The following is a 13,799-nucleotide window of genomic DNA, read 5'->3' on the forward strand; positions in this document are numbered from 1 at the left end:
TACTGAGACTGATAGAAGAGATAGAGCTCTCTCCAAGGCAGAAACTCCAAGCTGGGCTTTACATAAATTTAGAATCCAGAGGATTCTGAAGCTAGGAAAACTGGGGAGCAGAGAGAGGGACTTGGACTCTCCATCCAACACCAATTCTTTGGTACAGCTCAGCAGAGACAAGTCCCTGGAGTGTTAACCTGTGAAATTTATGCTCAGAACAACTGATGAACTATGGGTATTAAAAACACAGGTCCTGCGTGTCTAATTTTACCCACCCTAGGACACAGCAACACTGGTGAGAAAAAGGTTACAGAATCAAAGGTGAGAGAAATACCACTTACACTCTTGCATATCTCTCTGGGAAGCAGGAAACTAGGGATGGGCCTCGAGTCAAAAACAGTAGCAGAGGTGCTGGAGTGATAGCACAGTGGGTAGGGTGTTTGTCGTGCACGCAGCCTACCTGGGTTCCATTCCCGGCATCCCATATGGTCTTCTGAGCACCACCAGGAGTAATTTGTGAGTGCAGAGCCAGAAGTAACCCCTGTGCATTGCTGGGTATGATCCCAAAAGCAAAACAAATGGAAAAAAAAGTAGTAGACACAATTTGGACAGTCTTTCATAGACTTGCTGATACCAGCGTTGGCAAGTGCCATTTCTTTTCTCTTACTTTCTGTCTCTTTTTTGGGTGGAAGAGGTGAGGAGAACCCAGAAGGGCTCAGGGCTTTTTCCAGGAAAAAAGATATTTGTACATGGAAGATATTTAGGATAGTGAAAATATTCTGTACAAGGACACAATAATGAATACATATCATTATGCATTTATCTGTGATCAAAGAATGTCTGACACCAAGAGTTAATCATAATAAATTACAGACTTAAGAGGATTCTGATGCGTTCATCAACTGTGAAAAATATATTACTTTTGTAAATGCTGACAGTAGGATGAACTATAAATATGTGGGAACAGAGGGCATATGGGAAAACCTAAGAAACTTTCCATTTTTTTTAGCTTAACATTACACTAAAAATAGCATCAGTCTAAAAATTGTACATTAAAATTTGTTAAATAAAAATGTCACTGCTTTATCGGACTATAAATTTGGAGAGTATAACTTCATGCCTCAAATACACGTACTTTATCACACCAAACCAAATTTTAGTGCCCCCCCCCATACAATGAAGTAGCACAGCGGGTAGGGCGTTTGCCTTGCATGTGGCTGACCCAGGTTCGACTCCTCCGTCCGTCTCGGAGAGCCTGGCAAGCTACCAAGAGTATCCTGCCCATATGGCAGAGCCTGGCATGCTCCCCGTGGCGTATTCGATATGCCAAAGACAGTAACAACAAGTCTCACAGTGGAGATGTTATTTGTGCCTGCTCTAGCAAACCGATGAACAATGGGAGGACAGTGCCACAGTGCTATACAAGGTCTTTATGATATAAATGTTTATTTATATTTATTTTACTTGTGTGGAGCTGTCCAGGTTCTTCACTAATGTTTGTTGTAAAAACTGACCTTTCTTCATTGTATAGCTGTGTTCCATTTCTGTTAATTAATTCTCTGTATAAGGCTTATTTCTAGGCTTTCAATTGTGTTCCAATTGTCTGTGTGTGTCGTTCCAATATCATACTATTTTTATTTACACTGATTTGTTTCCAAGTATTGTTTGAAATCAAGAAAGCCAAGACCTCTATTTCTCATCTTTCTCCCTTCAACATTGCTTTGGCTATTTGGGGCATTTGTGGCTATCTATAATTTTTAAAATAGTTTGTTTTATATTCTTTAAAAATTCTGTTGCTATGTAATAGTGTCTGAAAATAGTGTACTGTAAAAGTACACTAAAAAACTCGGAAAAGAAGTATGGGAAAACCACTAATTTTTGTGAATCAACAACAGTGGTGAATAGCTATTTGGTCAGTGAAGTAATCAGTAGTGAAATAAAATGATACTAGGAGTAAGAGAAAATAAAAACATGCAGACATCAGAACTGATGGGCTAAAGCAAAAATACTGAGGGAGTTTTATAGTAATATAGGAAGGCCTAGCTCAAGAAACTAGATAACTTATAAATAAAAAAAATTTAAACAAATTTAATAAGAAAATGTAAAATCAAAAGTAAGGTAAAAGAAATGATATGAATTATGAGAGGCCAATGAGATAGTATGGTGGGCAATGTGCTTGCCCTGCATGCACCTTATCCAAGTTTGATACCTGGCAGGGTTCCCTGACCATACAAGAGTGATGCCTGAGAGGCTGGAATGATAGCATAATGGGCAGGGTGTTTGTCTTGCATGAGGCTGACCTGGGTTGGATTCCCAGCATCCCATATGATCCCCCGAGAACAGCCAGAAGTAATTCCTGAGTGCATGAGCCAGGAGTGACCCCCATGCATCACCGGGTATGACCCCACCCCCCAAAAAAAAAGTGATGCCTAAGTATGGCAGTTATGGTTCTGAAGCAGGAAACAAAACTAAATTTAAAAAAAGTTAAATTAAAAACAAATAAAATAGAAATTAAAGGGCAATCCAAATTATCAATGCTACCAAAGGTAGACTTCTTTTTATTATTTTATTCTTGCTTAACTTTTCTGATTATGCTGAATATGAGATAATGATAATTTAAAATATCGAAGGGAAAGGTCAGAATCTGTAGTCAAATGGAAAATTTGTAACAGAACAGAGATTTTTGTACTAAAAATTGACATAATCCTAATGGAAACTACAAAATTAAATTCTGAAACAGAAATACTTAGAATTACAAATAAAAAGATAATACAGATAGATTGTTTGCCTTGGATGCCATTGCCTTGGTTCAATGCCTGATACCCCATATGGTCCCCCCAGAAGTTATCACCAGAACTTCCCATCAAAAGTTATCCCTTAGTACAGAGCCAGGAGTAAGTCCTGAGCACAAAAGAGTGTAGCCCCCAAAATAAATAAATAAATACTTTTAAAGTTGAAGTAGCTAAAGAATTACCCTGAAAAGCCATTCAAATAAAAGCATTGATAAAATGAAACACCAGAAATAGAAAACAGAAAACAAAAGATGTGCTACTAATTAAACAGCTTTTGTCATTAGTCACCCTAAATGAAAGAAGACTGAACTTTTCTATCAAAGGCAAAAGTGTCTGAGTGTATCAAAAACTAGAACCTATCTATATTCTGATTTTATTTCACATCTCAGGTACAAACAGACTAGTAGTGAAAGACTAGTGTGATCTACATTAAGCCAACAAGATTAGAGAAAAAGCCAAGAGCTGTTATATTTAATAGATAAATTAGATGTTTAAATATGATAAGAGACAAAGACACTCAATAATAATCAAGGGTCAAGCCATCAATATTCCAGTGGTATTTATGCAAAAGTATGGGGCACTAAATATGTATTATTAAATTTTAATGGACTTAAAAGGAGACATATGTGTAAGGTTTTGTGTTACTTTGCTTTCCATACAGACCTTCTGCAACAATTCCGTACAGCAAATTTTGTTGTGGTGAAACTCATTAGACTTTTTTCTGAGTAGGGGCTGGAGTAATAGTACAGTGAGTAGGGCATTTGTCTTGCATGAGGCCAACCTGGATTTGGTCCCTGGAATCCCATATGGTCCCCCCAACACCTTCAGGAGTAATCCTTGAACAGCGCTGGGTGTGACCCAAAAAGCAAAAAAAAATTTTTTGAGTAAATTTTAATGTTCTTCATTTAAAGTAAGTAAGTAAAGTAAAGGCCCTCCCGTTGATCATCGATTTGCTCGAGTGGGCCCAGTAACATCTCCATTGGAGACTTTGTTGTTACTGTGTTTGGCATATCGAATACATCACGGGGAGCTTGCCAGGCCCTGCCGTACAGGCGAGATACTCTCGGTAGCTTGCCAGGCTCTCCGAGAGGGGCGGAGGAATCGAACTCGGGTCGGCCATGTTGGCTGCGTGCAAGGTAAAGGCCCTACCGCTGTGCTATGGCTCAGCTGTGCAGAGCCATAGCACAGCAGTAGGGTGTTCCCCTTACAAGCGGCCATCATGGCCGACCCGAGTTCGATTCCTCTGCCCCTCTTGGAGAGCCCGGCAAGTTACCGAGAGTATTCGATGTGCCAAACACAGTAACAACAAAGCTTCCAATGGAGATGTTACTGGGCCCACTCGAGCAAATCGACGATCAACGGGAGGGCCTTTGCCTTTACCTTTTATTTTCTTCATATATTTGAATAATAATTTTGCATGGTTAAGTGTCCTTGCTTGATAGTTTATCATCTTTCAGTATTAAAATATGTCATTCCATACTTTTCCTGTAGAGTTTCTGTGACCACTCAGTGATAGTGTTGACCAGGTGCCATTCTAGCCACATTTAAAAATTTGTCACTACGAGCATTTAATAGCTCTTTTTTTGGTAATTTAACAATGAAGTTTCTTAGTATGTTTATTTTTACTTTAAAAATGTGGACGCTTCATGAATTTCCTGGACAAATATGGTTAGTTATTTCCTCATATTTAGAAATTCCTCAGCAATTATTTCTTTAAGTAATTTCGTGGCTCCCCTCTTTCTCTTCACTTTCTGAAATATTCATGATTCCTATGGTTGCTTTTCAAGTGAAGTCTAATATTGTTCACAGAACCTTTTTATGTGTGAAGCAAAATATATTTTATTGAAACTTTTTTAGAAAGATGTGAGGGGAAAGAGAGAAAAGTACATGTTCAAGAGAGAAGACAGGTTTCTCACAAGCAAGCAAAGAACAGAGAGACAAACAAGTGAGATACATGTTCAAGGGAGAAAACGAGCTTAAAGAACAAAACTTCTCACAAAATTTTTAATAGACACAGCAGCAAAGAAAAAAACCGGCTGGAGAGCCCCACAGCTTCTGGAGAATTCTCCGGGTCCCAAACAGAGCCAATATCATGGGGAGGTCCCAGATGGGGTAGGTGCTGTCTCCCCGCCTTCTCCAGATGGAATCCCAGTGACCATGAGCTTCTACAAGCATGGCTCTGGCACGCAGGTACCAGGACTATTTTCCAAACCTGATTTTTCATTTCCTGATATTCAAAGTGATCAATGGAAAGTATATGATCTAGCATTTGTCCCTGAAAATCAGGCTTGAATGGTGGTGGGAAAATCTGAGCAAAAGATAATGCCCAACCGAAATACATCTGGACTGTGTATTTAACTATGGTGCTATGCCGCTCTGGGAGGGGAAGGGTGTCTGTCCCTCCGCCTGTTCCCCTTTGCAGTGGCAACATGGTGGCCTGCATCTTTTAGAGCCTAATGAACAGCCAGGTATGAGACTGCATTGACGAGGCAAGTGGGGCTTCATGGGATGGGGGTGAAATTGGCCCTGCTCCCCGCCATGACAATGCTCCAGCTTGCCACCCTCAAACGCCTTCTCTGGCTTCTGACTGACCATGAACCCAGAGGCACACATACCAATCTCAGAACCCAGGGGCTTCTGGCAGTAATCCCTCTAGGTTTATTACTAAAATATCAGAAATCCAAATTCGCATGGCCGCTATTGTGGCCACACAACATCATATGCTCTTTCTAATGATGTCTTTGTGGCAAGTCTGAATGTTGGGGAAAATTCCAAATAACAATGTTGTGTCTTTTGTCATAATATTGAATGTGATCAATGTAGAGAGAGAGAGAGTAAATTGGAAATCTGCCACACAGGCAGGGGGTGGGTGGGAGGGGGTTATACTAGGGTTCTTGGTGGTGGAAAATGTGCACTGGTGAAGGGACGGGTGTTTGATCATTGTATGACCAACCGAGACTTGAACTGAAAGGCTTTGTGACTGTTCTCACGGTGATTCAATTAAAATATTTTTTTAATAAACCTTGACACACATTACCAAATCTTTGCTTCTTCTTGTGACATGTGTACATTGCTAGTGTATGTTTCACTCATTCTCTTCTTTGTAAGACTTTAAGGCTACTTACTAAATAGACCAACTTTGCTTCCATAGCTTATTCAGTGTTCCTCAAATATAGAATCACTGATTATTATTGTTGTTGTTACATTGCAGAACCTGGCAAGCTACCCGTGGCATATTCGATATGCCAAAAACAGTAACAATAGCAGGTCTCATTCCCCTGACCCTGAAAGAGCCTCCAATACAGCAGCGTTAGGAAAGACGAGTAAGGGGATGCTGTTAAAATCTCAGGACTGAGACGAATGGAGATGTTACTGGTGCCCACTTGAGTAAATCGATAAACAACGGGATAACAGTGATACAGTGATACAGTCGTTTCATCAATCAGCTACTTTGGTAAGAACCCATATGCTCTTTTTTCAGTATACTGGACCAGACTTCTGTGCTTAGGATTTTTTAACTTCATTGAGTTTTATTTTGCAAAATGTCTTGTAGGCCCTCCAGTACTATGTCTGTGAATTTGATCTCTGGTTTTGTAATTATCTTTCAGCATTTCCACTTTGCTATTTTAAAAATAGATTCCTGGTGAAGATTTATGTCCCACATCTGGGTTATCTTCTTTTGTTTTCCCAATAGATGGCAGTGTGACTTTAGTTTTGAATTTCTCATTTGTTTGTTTACTCTTTGTGGGGATAGGAAAGTAATAGGGGATATAGGGAAACTGGGATTTCTTTGTTTATCATTGATGGGGACAGTATAGAAAAATTGACAGCCTGAATCATTCTTGTCTAAATATATTGAGGACTCACTCAGAGGAGTTATCCACATCTCTTATTCTGCCTCTTTGATCAAACCATGTACAAATTTGGGTCCTTGGTCCCTAATTCCTGCTATGGATACAATTTCACATCCCTGAGTACAAGAAAGAGAGGGGACTCAGTTATCCGAAAACTACCTGGGACACAGCATTTTATCCCAGCTCTGTTATCTGTAAGTGTTCAGTAGCACTTCAAAGACACCAAAAAAGGAAGTCACTGGTTTTAGGAATTACATGGCCTCATGGTCTCTATCTTCCCTGAGCAAGGTCTACTAAAGCAGTAGATATCACTTTGTCCCCTGTGTCCTTCACAACTCTTCATTCCTCAACTCCATGAGCTATCAGTCACAACTGAGAAGATCTACAGAAGCCTGCATTAGTCAGGCAAATCATTCAATCACAGATTAGACTAACATATGATTTCTGCTTTGACTTTAGATGAGAGGATTGACTGTTACAGCCTACTCAGCCATGTTTATAACACCATTATACCAAAACTTAATTCTCCAAAATGATCTTGAATATACTTAATTGGAAGTTTTGAGCATAACGGAATCTTTATTGGGCAGAGGATAAGATCTACTGTCTGAGTAATCTGTGATCAGCAACAGAAAACCCTGTTTCCAAACTGTAGCTATCTGAAATACAGTCTACATTGGACAAACCACTTCAATTCAAAAGGAGTCTATTTCATCTTCACTTCTATGTTCATTGTTGCACTGTTCACAATAGCCAAAATCTGAAAAAAACCCGATATCCAGAGAACAGATGACTGGTTAAAGAAATTTTGGTACATCTACACAATGGAGTACTATGCAGCTGTTAGAAAAGATGAAATCATAAAATTTACATCCAAGTGGTTCTACATGGAAAGTATCATGCTAAGTGAAATGAGTCAGAAAGAGAGGGACAGACATAGAAAGATTGCATTCATCTGTGGAATATAAAGTAACAAAATAGGAGAATAACACCCAAGAATAGCCGAGATAAGTACCAGGAGGTTCACTCCATGGCTTGAAGGCCAGCCGCACAGGCTAGGGGAAAAGGCAGCTCAGATAGAGAAGGGAGCACCAAGTAAAGGATGTTGGGAGGATTCTCCCAAGATGGGAGATGCATGCTGAAAGTAGACTATTTACTGAACATGATTGCCATTCAATGCCTCTTTTGCAAACCACAGCACCCAAAAGGAGAGAGAGAACAAAAGCAAATGCCCTTCCACAGAGGTGGGGTGGGGTGGGGGGAAGGGGTAGGAGTTGGGAGGGATACTGGGATCATTGGTGATGGAGAATGGGCACTGGTGGAGGGATGGGTTCTCGATAATTGTATAACTGAAACCCAAGCACAAAAATTTATAAGTCTACAATTGTACCTCATGGTGTTGCACTAGTAAATCTTTTTAAAAAAAATGAGTCTATTTATTAATAGCAACTACATAGTTTTGTGGACACTAAATCAAGTAACACTTGGGGAAAATGCAGCATATTATTGCCAGAAACCCCTTCTTTTTCAGTTTTACTCTCTTTCTTCTTGTCTAAATTTCCACATATTTCTAGTACAATGAATGGAACCAGAGAGAGGCCTGATGTTCTATTTAATACCAAAATTCCAGTATTTCTAAAGAAAAAAATCTTTAAATTCCTTCAAATTACACGGAACTTCTAATAAAGTATTGAAAACTATATGACATCTTATGAAAGCTTTCAATTTTGTTACACTATCGCTTTTGAGGCAAAACACGATTTTCTATTCTTTTCATCAATATTAAAATGAAATATATCTTACTCTTTTATTATCTTCCTTCACTGTTGGCTAATTTTTGTCCTGAAAGATCATGTTTTGTTCTAGATTGTCAGTCATTGATATATTTTTTTTTTATTTATTGAATCACTGTGGGAAAGGTTACAAAGGTTTCAGGTTTAGGTCTCAGTCATGCAAATATCAAACACATTTCCCTTTACCAATACTTATTTTTTACCATGAAGAACCCCAATAAAACCCCACCCCCCACCCCTCCCAGTCCCTGTGAGGCAGATGAATTCTAGTTAACACTCTATCTGCTTTGATTATATTCATTGTTTCATTAAAAGATTCACCACTATTATTTAGAGTTTACCCCCCCCCCCCCCAATCAGACATGCTGAAAAAGCATTGTGAAGTGATTTGCTCTCTACAGCTGGGTTCAAGAATTAAATGTTGGTTTTGGATTTCTGCTATTTTACTTATTGACCCTGGAAGTATTTCTACTGAAAGTCAGATAGTTAAGAAATTGGTTTCTGTGCTCTGGAGTTGTGGCCATGCTGGAGAGCCGCTCGTGGGGGGCAACTGGTGGCCTCCGTAGGGCATGAAGGGCAGACCGAAACGCCCCCCTTCCCATGAGGTTTTAGTCGTCTCCACACCCCCGGCTCATACCTGCTGTCCACAAGGCTCCCATGCGGCCACCATCTTTCTTTCCAGAGAGGAAAGGGCGAATGGGGCAACACCCTTTCCCCTCCGGACAGACATGATGGCCTGGATTAACGCATAGTCCATCAGTCATTGATATTGAAGTCATATACAAGTTGTAACTAATCATCTATAAGCTGAGAAATATCTTGATAGTTTAAGGTTTCTTCTAGTCCAAAAAAATGTGTACTCAACACTTAAAAGATACATTAATGTAAAACAACATAATTCAGAAATTCTGCTTCTTAAACTTCAAGTGATTATTTCTCATTTCCGAGAATGATCTCAGAAGCATTAATTATTGTAACTAATTTTTATAAAATGGATTAAAGATTAATTTCAGGCCAGAATCAATAGATACACAAAGTTAGGGGAAAAAATAAAAACCGTAGTACCCAGACTCAAAAAAAGCTACAGATTTTCACTTCGAGTTAATGAAAGACAGCAAAGTAATTACCAAAGCAAAATGACCAAGTTGAATTATTACAAACTCAAAATTTGTTTTTAATTTATTTCCATTCTGAAACAGATATACATGGCATACATCTCCCAAATTTTCCCCCCCTATATACTCAGCTCATAAATCTGTGAGAATGGTCAACCATGAGAATATTTTCTCAGTGAATCAATTTCTTTCTGTGACTGCCCGTACAGTTATTATTCAACTGGTAGGGGAGGAAAATGAACTGATAAACACTTTTTTATGATTTTGTTTGAACAAAATTGGGGGAGGCACTTTGTTTTGTGTTGCCAAAGCAACTATAGTGCACTCACATCAAATTTGCATTTACCTACAAATTATGTATATTTTTGTTTGCTTTTGTTTTTCAGGGGCTAAACCCAGTTATTCTCAAGGCTTATTCTTTTCTCTATGCTCAGGGATCATTTCTGCTGAGGCACGGGGAACCATATGTGGTGCAGGGAAGGAATCTGAGTCTGGTACATGCAAGACAAGTGTTCACCTGCTGTACTATCTCTCCAGTCCTAACAGGAATATTTTTAGGAAATTTAATGAAAAACTCTTTTAATTTAGTCTAAATTATTTTTAATTAAATTTATTTCTAGTCTAATTTATTCTAAACCCAGACTAATAAAACTGTATGTCTAAAAATTGGAAGTATAGTATGAAAACAATAGAAAAATATATAGATGATAGGGTTTCCTTTACATTTAAAAAATTAAAATGCACTAAGTGGCCACATTATTTATGTATTTGTTGTTGTTGAGATCCTGTAATTTACAATACTGTTAATGACAGTTTCCCATGCATGGAAACATTTGCAAACAGTATTGTAAATTACAGGATCTCAGCATAGCGGTGCACCTGCACAAAGGCTCTCAAAGGCTCCAAAGCCCTTCCAATTCAAACGCCAGTGACCACCAACTCAGTTGTGTAGATCAATTTTCTTACTTAATTGCCTTTAGTTAAGTGGCTAAATTCGTGCATGATTTTGTTTTCTTTTTTCTCGCTCTCTTTGTTTTGTTTTGTTTTGTTTGTTTTTGTTTTGGGGTCACACCAGGCTGTGCTCAGGGATTACTCCTGGCTGTGCATTCTGGAATCACTCCTGGTGGTGCTCTAAAGTCCAGATGGGATGCCAGGCATCAAACCCAGGTTGGCTAAGTTCAAGACAAAGGCACTACCTCTCTGGTCCCAGTGAATGATGTTTCCATTGATAGTATTCAATATGCCAAACACAGTAACAACAAAGTCTCCAATGGAGATGTTACTGGGCCCGCTCGAGCAAATCAATGAACAACGGGAGGACAGGACAGGATCACAGTCTCAACAAAAAGAAAAACCACTGGCCATAGACAACTATGAATTGAACAAAGTTTTGACAATTATAAATGCACCATTAGTTTATATCTGAAAATACATATTTATTCACATATCTTATGTTTCAAAAATAAGGTTAAGGTGAACTTTCCTATTCATAAATTTTATCTTATTAACATTTTGACATATAAGATATTATAAATTATTTAGCAAACCATAAAAATACAGGTATTATGCAGCAACAAAGTTGAGTAGTCATGTCAAAAGAGAAAAAAATCCTTAGCACATAAAAATATATATATTTGGATGATCTATATATGCTAAATTCAAATATCTTAAAAGTTTTCTATGAAGATATTGTTAGATGAGGAGTTAGATACAGAATAAAAGGGTTTATATTTTACAGATATAATCATATCTTTTTCTAATCTCAAAATAGAGGAGGAACATAAGTGTATGGTAAGATTGAGTCCCTGTGTTTTATGAATAAAATAATTTTTGCTGGTCTCTAAGACCAGGGAGTGAGTGGTTAGTCATCCCATCTCTCACTTAAGAATGAGAAGAGGCTGGAGGGAGCATCACAGTTTACTACTTGCTTAGTGCTCTAGAATCCAGTAACTTGCAAGTCCTGGTATTTCATTTGCATATACTGCACTGGGTTCAAGGGCACTCCCCTACAAAGAGCAGAACATTAGATATGTTGGGTGAGACTGAACCAAAGTCTTTCTTTCCTGGTACTCAAGGCAATTTAATATTAGTAATAGTGAAAGGTATTAACTAGTTATGCTGAGGGATATCTTAGAGGAATAATTACCCTTTTTAGCTAAGAAATCAGAAATACAAACCTTAAATTTTCTTCTTACTTCAACTATTTTCTCTTCTAAGTCTTCTAATTTATATCTAGTTAGGTGGTAAACAGCACTGATTTCATAAGCTCTCCTGTGTAAATATTTATGTAGCTGATCATTTTTTATGACCATTTTTAACATAACATGGATTTCAGACTCAATGTCTGCCTTTGCCTTTGTACTATAAAAATAAAGCAGAAATTGATATAATTATTTTAAAAGGTATATGTTGAAGCAAATATATTTAACTACATATTTTGTCAAAATAGAATACAAAGCATATAATAGACATTAAAATAAGAAAAACTATAACCAGATATTTAAATAAACCTTGAAAACATAGATAATTTCTCTATATATTCCATTTATCTCTTTTTTCTCATTTGGTTGCTTCAATTATCAGTTTGTGCCAAATTATTATTTTTTCTTTTCTTTTTTTTGGGGGGGGAGGGGCATGTGTTGCAGTGTTCGGGACTTACCCAGAATCACTTTTGGCAGAGGACAATAAATAGCATCAGGGATCAAGACCCTGTCAGCTGTGTGCAAGGCAAGCACCCTACTCATTATACTATCGCTCTGGCCCCTGTGCTTAATACAAAGAAAGTCCTAAGGCTCCTGGGTGATCAGCTTTCAGGTCACAAAGATTAAACATTCAAAATAACTTAAGGAAATTAACACAATTGATTAAGAAATAGAAGAAAAATTTAAGATGGCCAAGGAGCTGAACAGAAATTGTTCCAAAGAAATTATGAAAATGGCCAACAAGAAAATGAGATGTTTAACATCACCAGTCACCAAAGAGAGGCAAGTCAAAATGATAGTGAGATAGATAACACTTAAGCAGTTAGATGGTTTTATCAAACAAGCAACAGGCAGCAGGTATTGGAGAAGATGTAAAAAGAAAACAAACTGCTCTTGTTGATGAGGATTTAAATTGGTACAGTTAGAAGCTCTTAAAAAATTAGTATAGATTGTCATATTTTATATCAGTATGTCTTTCTGATACTCAATACTTTGTTTTCTCAACTTCATTTTTGTATCAGTGCAGCTGCAATGACTTGGTTTTGCTTTGGGTACAGTGGAGCATGAAAAGTAAATGTTCAAATTTTACAGATATTGAATATAAGAAAATGACCATTGAGAAGTTAATACTACATAGTTAGCATCAAGCATGTTACATCAAGATATATCTTAAATAATCATAAAAAAGGTCCTTTCTGGACAGCTTACTGAAGGCTGCCTATCATATGAATAAGTAATTAAATAAAGTTGTTTGCTAAAGTCAACTGGTCCGCTGTTTTCTAAAGTAACAGACCCATTGTTATAGATAGCGGCTTACCAAAAAGACAAAATTGTCAAATTATACTCTACTGCAAAGCAAACAACCGTGTATCATCATTATTTCCACTAAAATCTCAGTATTATTTGACAGAAGAGAGCTCCTGCACCTGATTTACTAGGACTTACTTTTTGATTCTGCACTCAGAGATCCTGGCTGGGCTCCGGAGACTATACGGGGTGCCAAGGCTTGAACCTGGGCTAGCTAGGTGCAAGGTTAAACCCCTATTCACTGTACTATGGCTCCAGCCCAAACAATTTCACTTTTTGTTTTGTTCTGTTTTGGTACCATACTGGCGGTGCTCAGAGCTTACCCCTGGCTCTGTGGTCAGGAATTAATATTGGGGGTGCTCAGGAGAACCATATGAGCTGCTAAAGACTGAATCCAGGTTGGCCACGTGTATGATAAGCACCCTCCTGCTGCATGATCTCTCTAGACCTATAGCAAATACTTACATGCACAAAACACTAAAAAAAGACTTGTAACAAATAAAGCATCTGCCATTAAATATCACATTTTTTAAAATGCATGTGATTAGGCAGAGATGCCTCCAAACCCCATACCAGACTGTCACATCCCAGGCACCCCAGAGTGGGGCAGGTGAGTCCACCATCTGCCCAAACAGAACCCTGGCAGCCATAAACCTCCATAACCCAATCACCACTATGCTCACAGCTGGATTCCACAGGTTTGGGATGAGCCTCATATCCAGGAACAAATCTGTTGAAAACTCAG

The 13,799-nt window shown here is 38.1% G+C and overlaps 1 protein-coding gene across 1 annotated transcript in view; it reads right to left on the reverse strand.

Annotated features, from left to right (window-relative positions):
• CCDC178 (coiled-coil domain containing 178) overlaps positions 1-13,799 on the reverse strand; it is a 483,098-nt gene that overhangs the window by 392,868 nt on the left and 76,431 nt on the right. Inside the window, exon 12 of the mRNA XM_056138448.1 lies at positions 11,723-11,906. Coding sequence (XP_055994423.1) covers positions 11,723-11,906 — 184 coding nt within the window. The remainder of the gene's footprint in view (positions 1-11,722; positions 11,907-13,799) is intronic.

The sequence above is a fragment of the Sorex fumeus genome, unplaced genomic scaffold (genome assembly GCF_029834395.1).
Source record: "Sorex fumeus unplaced genomic scaffold, SorFum_2.1 ptg000128l, whole genome shotgun sequence".
In the NCBI taxonomy this organism is placed as follows: domain Eukaryota; kingdom Metazoa; phylum Chordata; class Mammalia; order Eulipotyphla; family Soricidae; genus Sorex; species Sorex fumeus.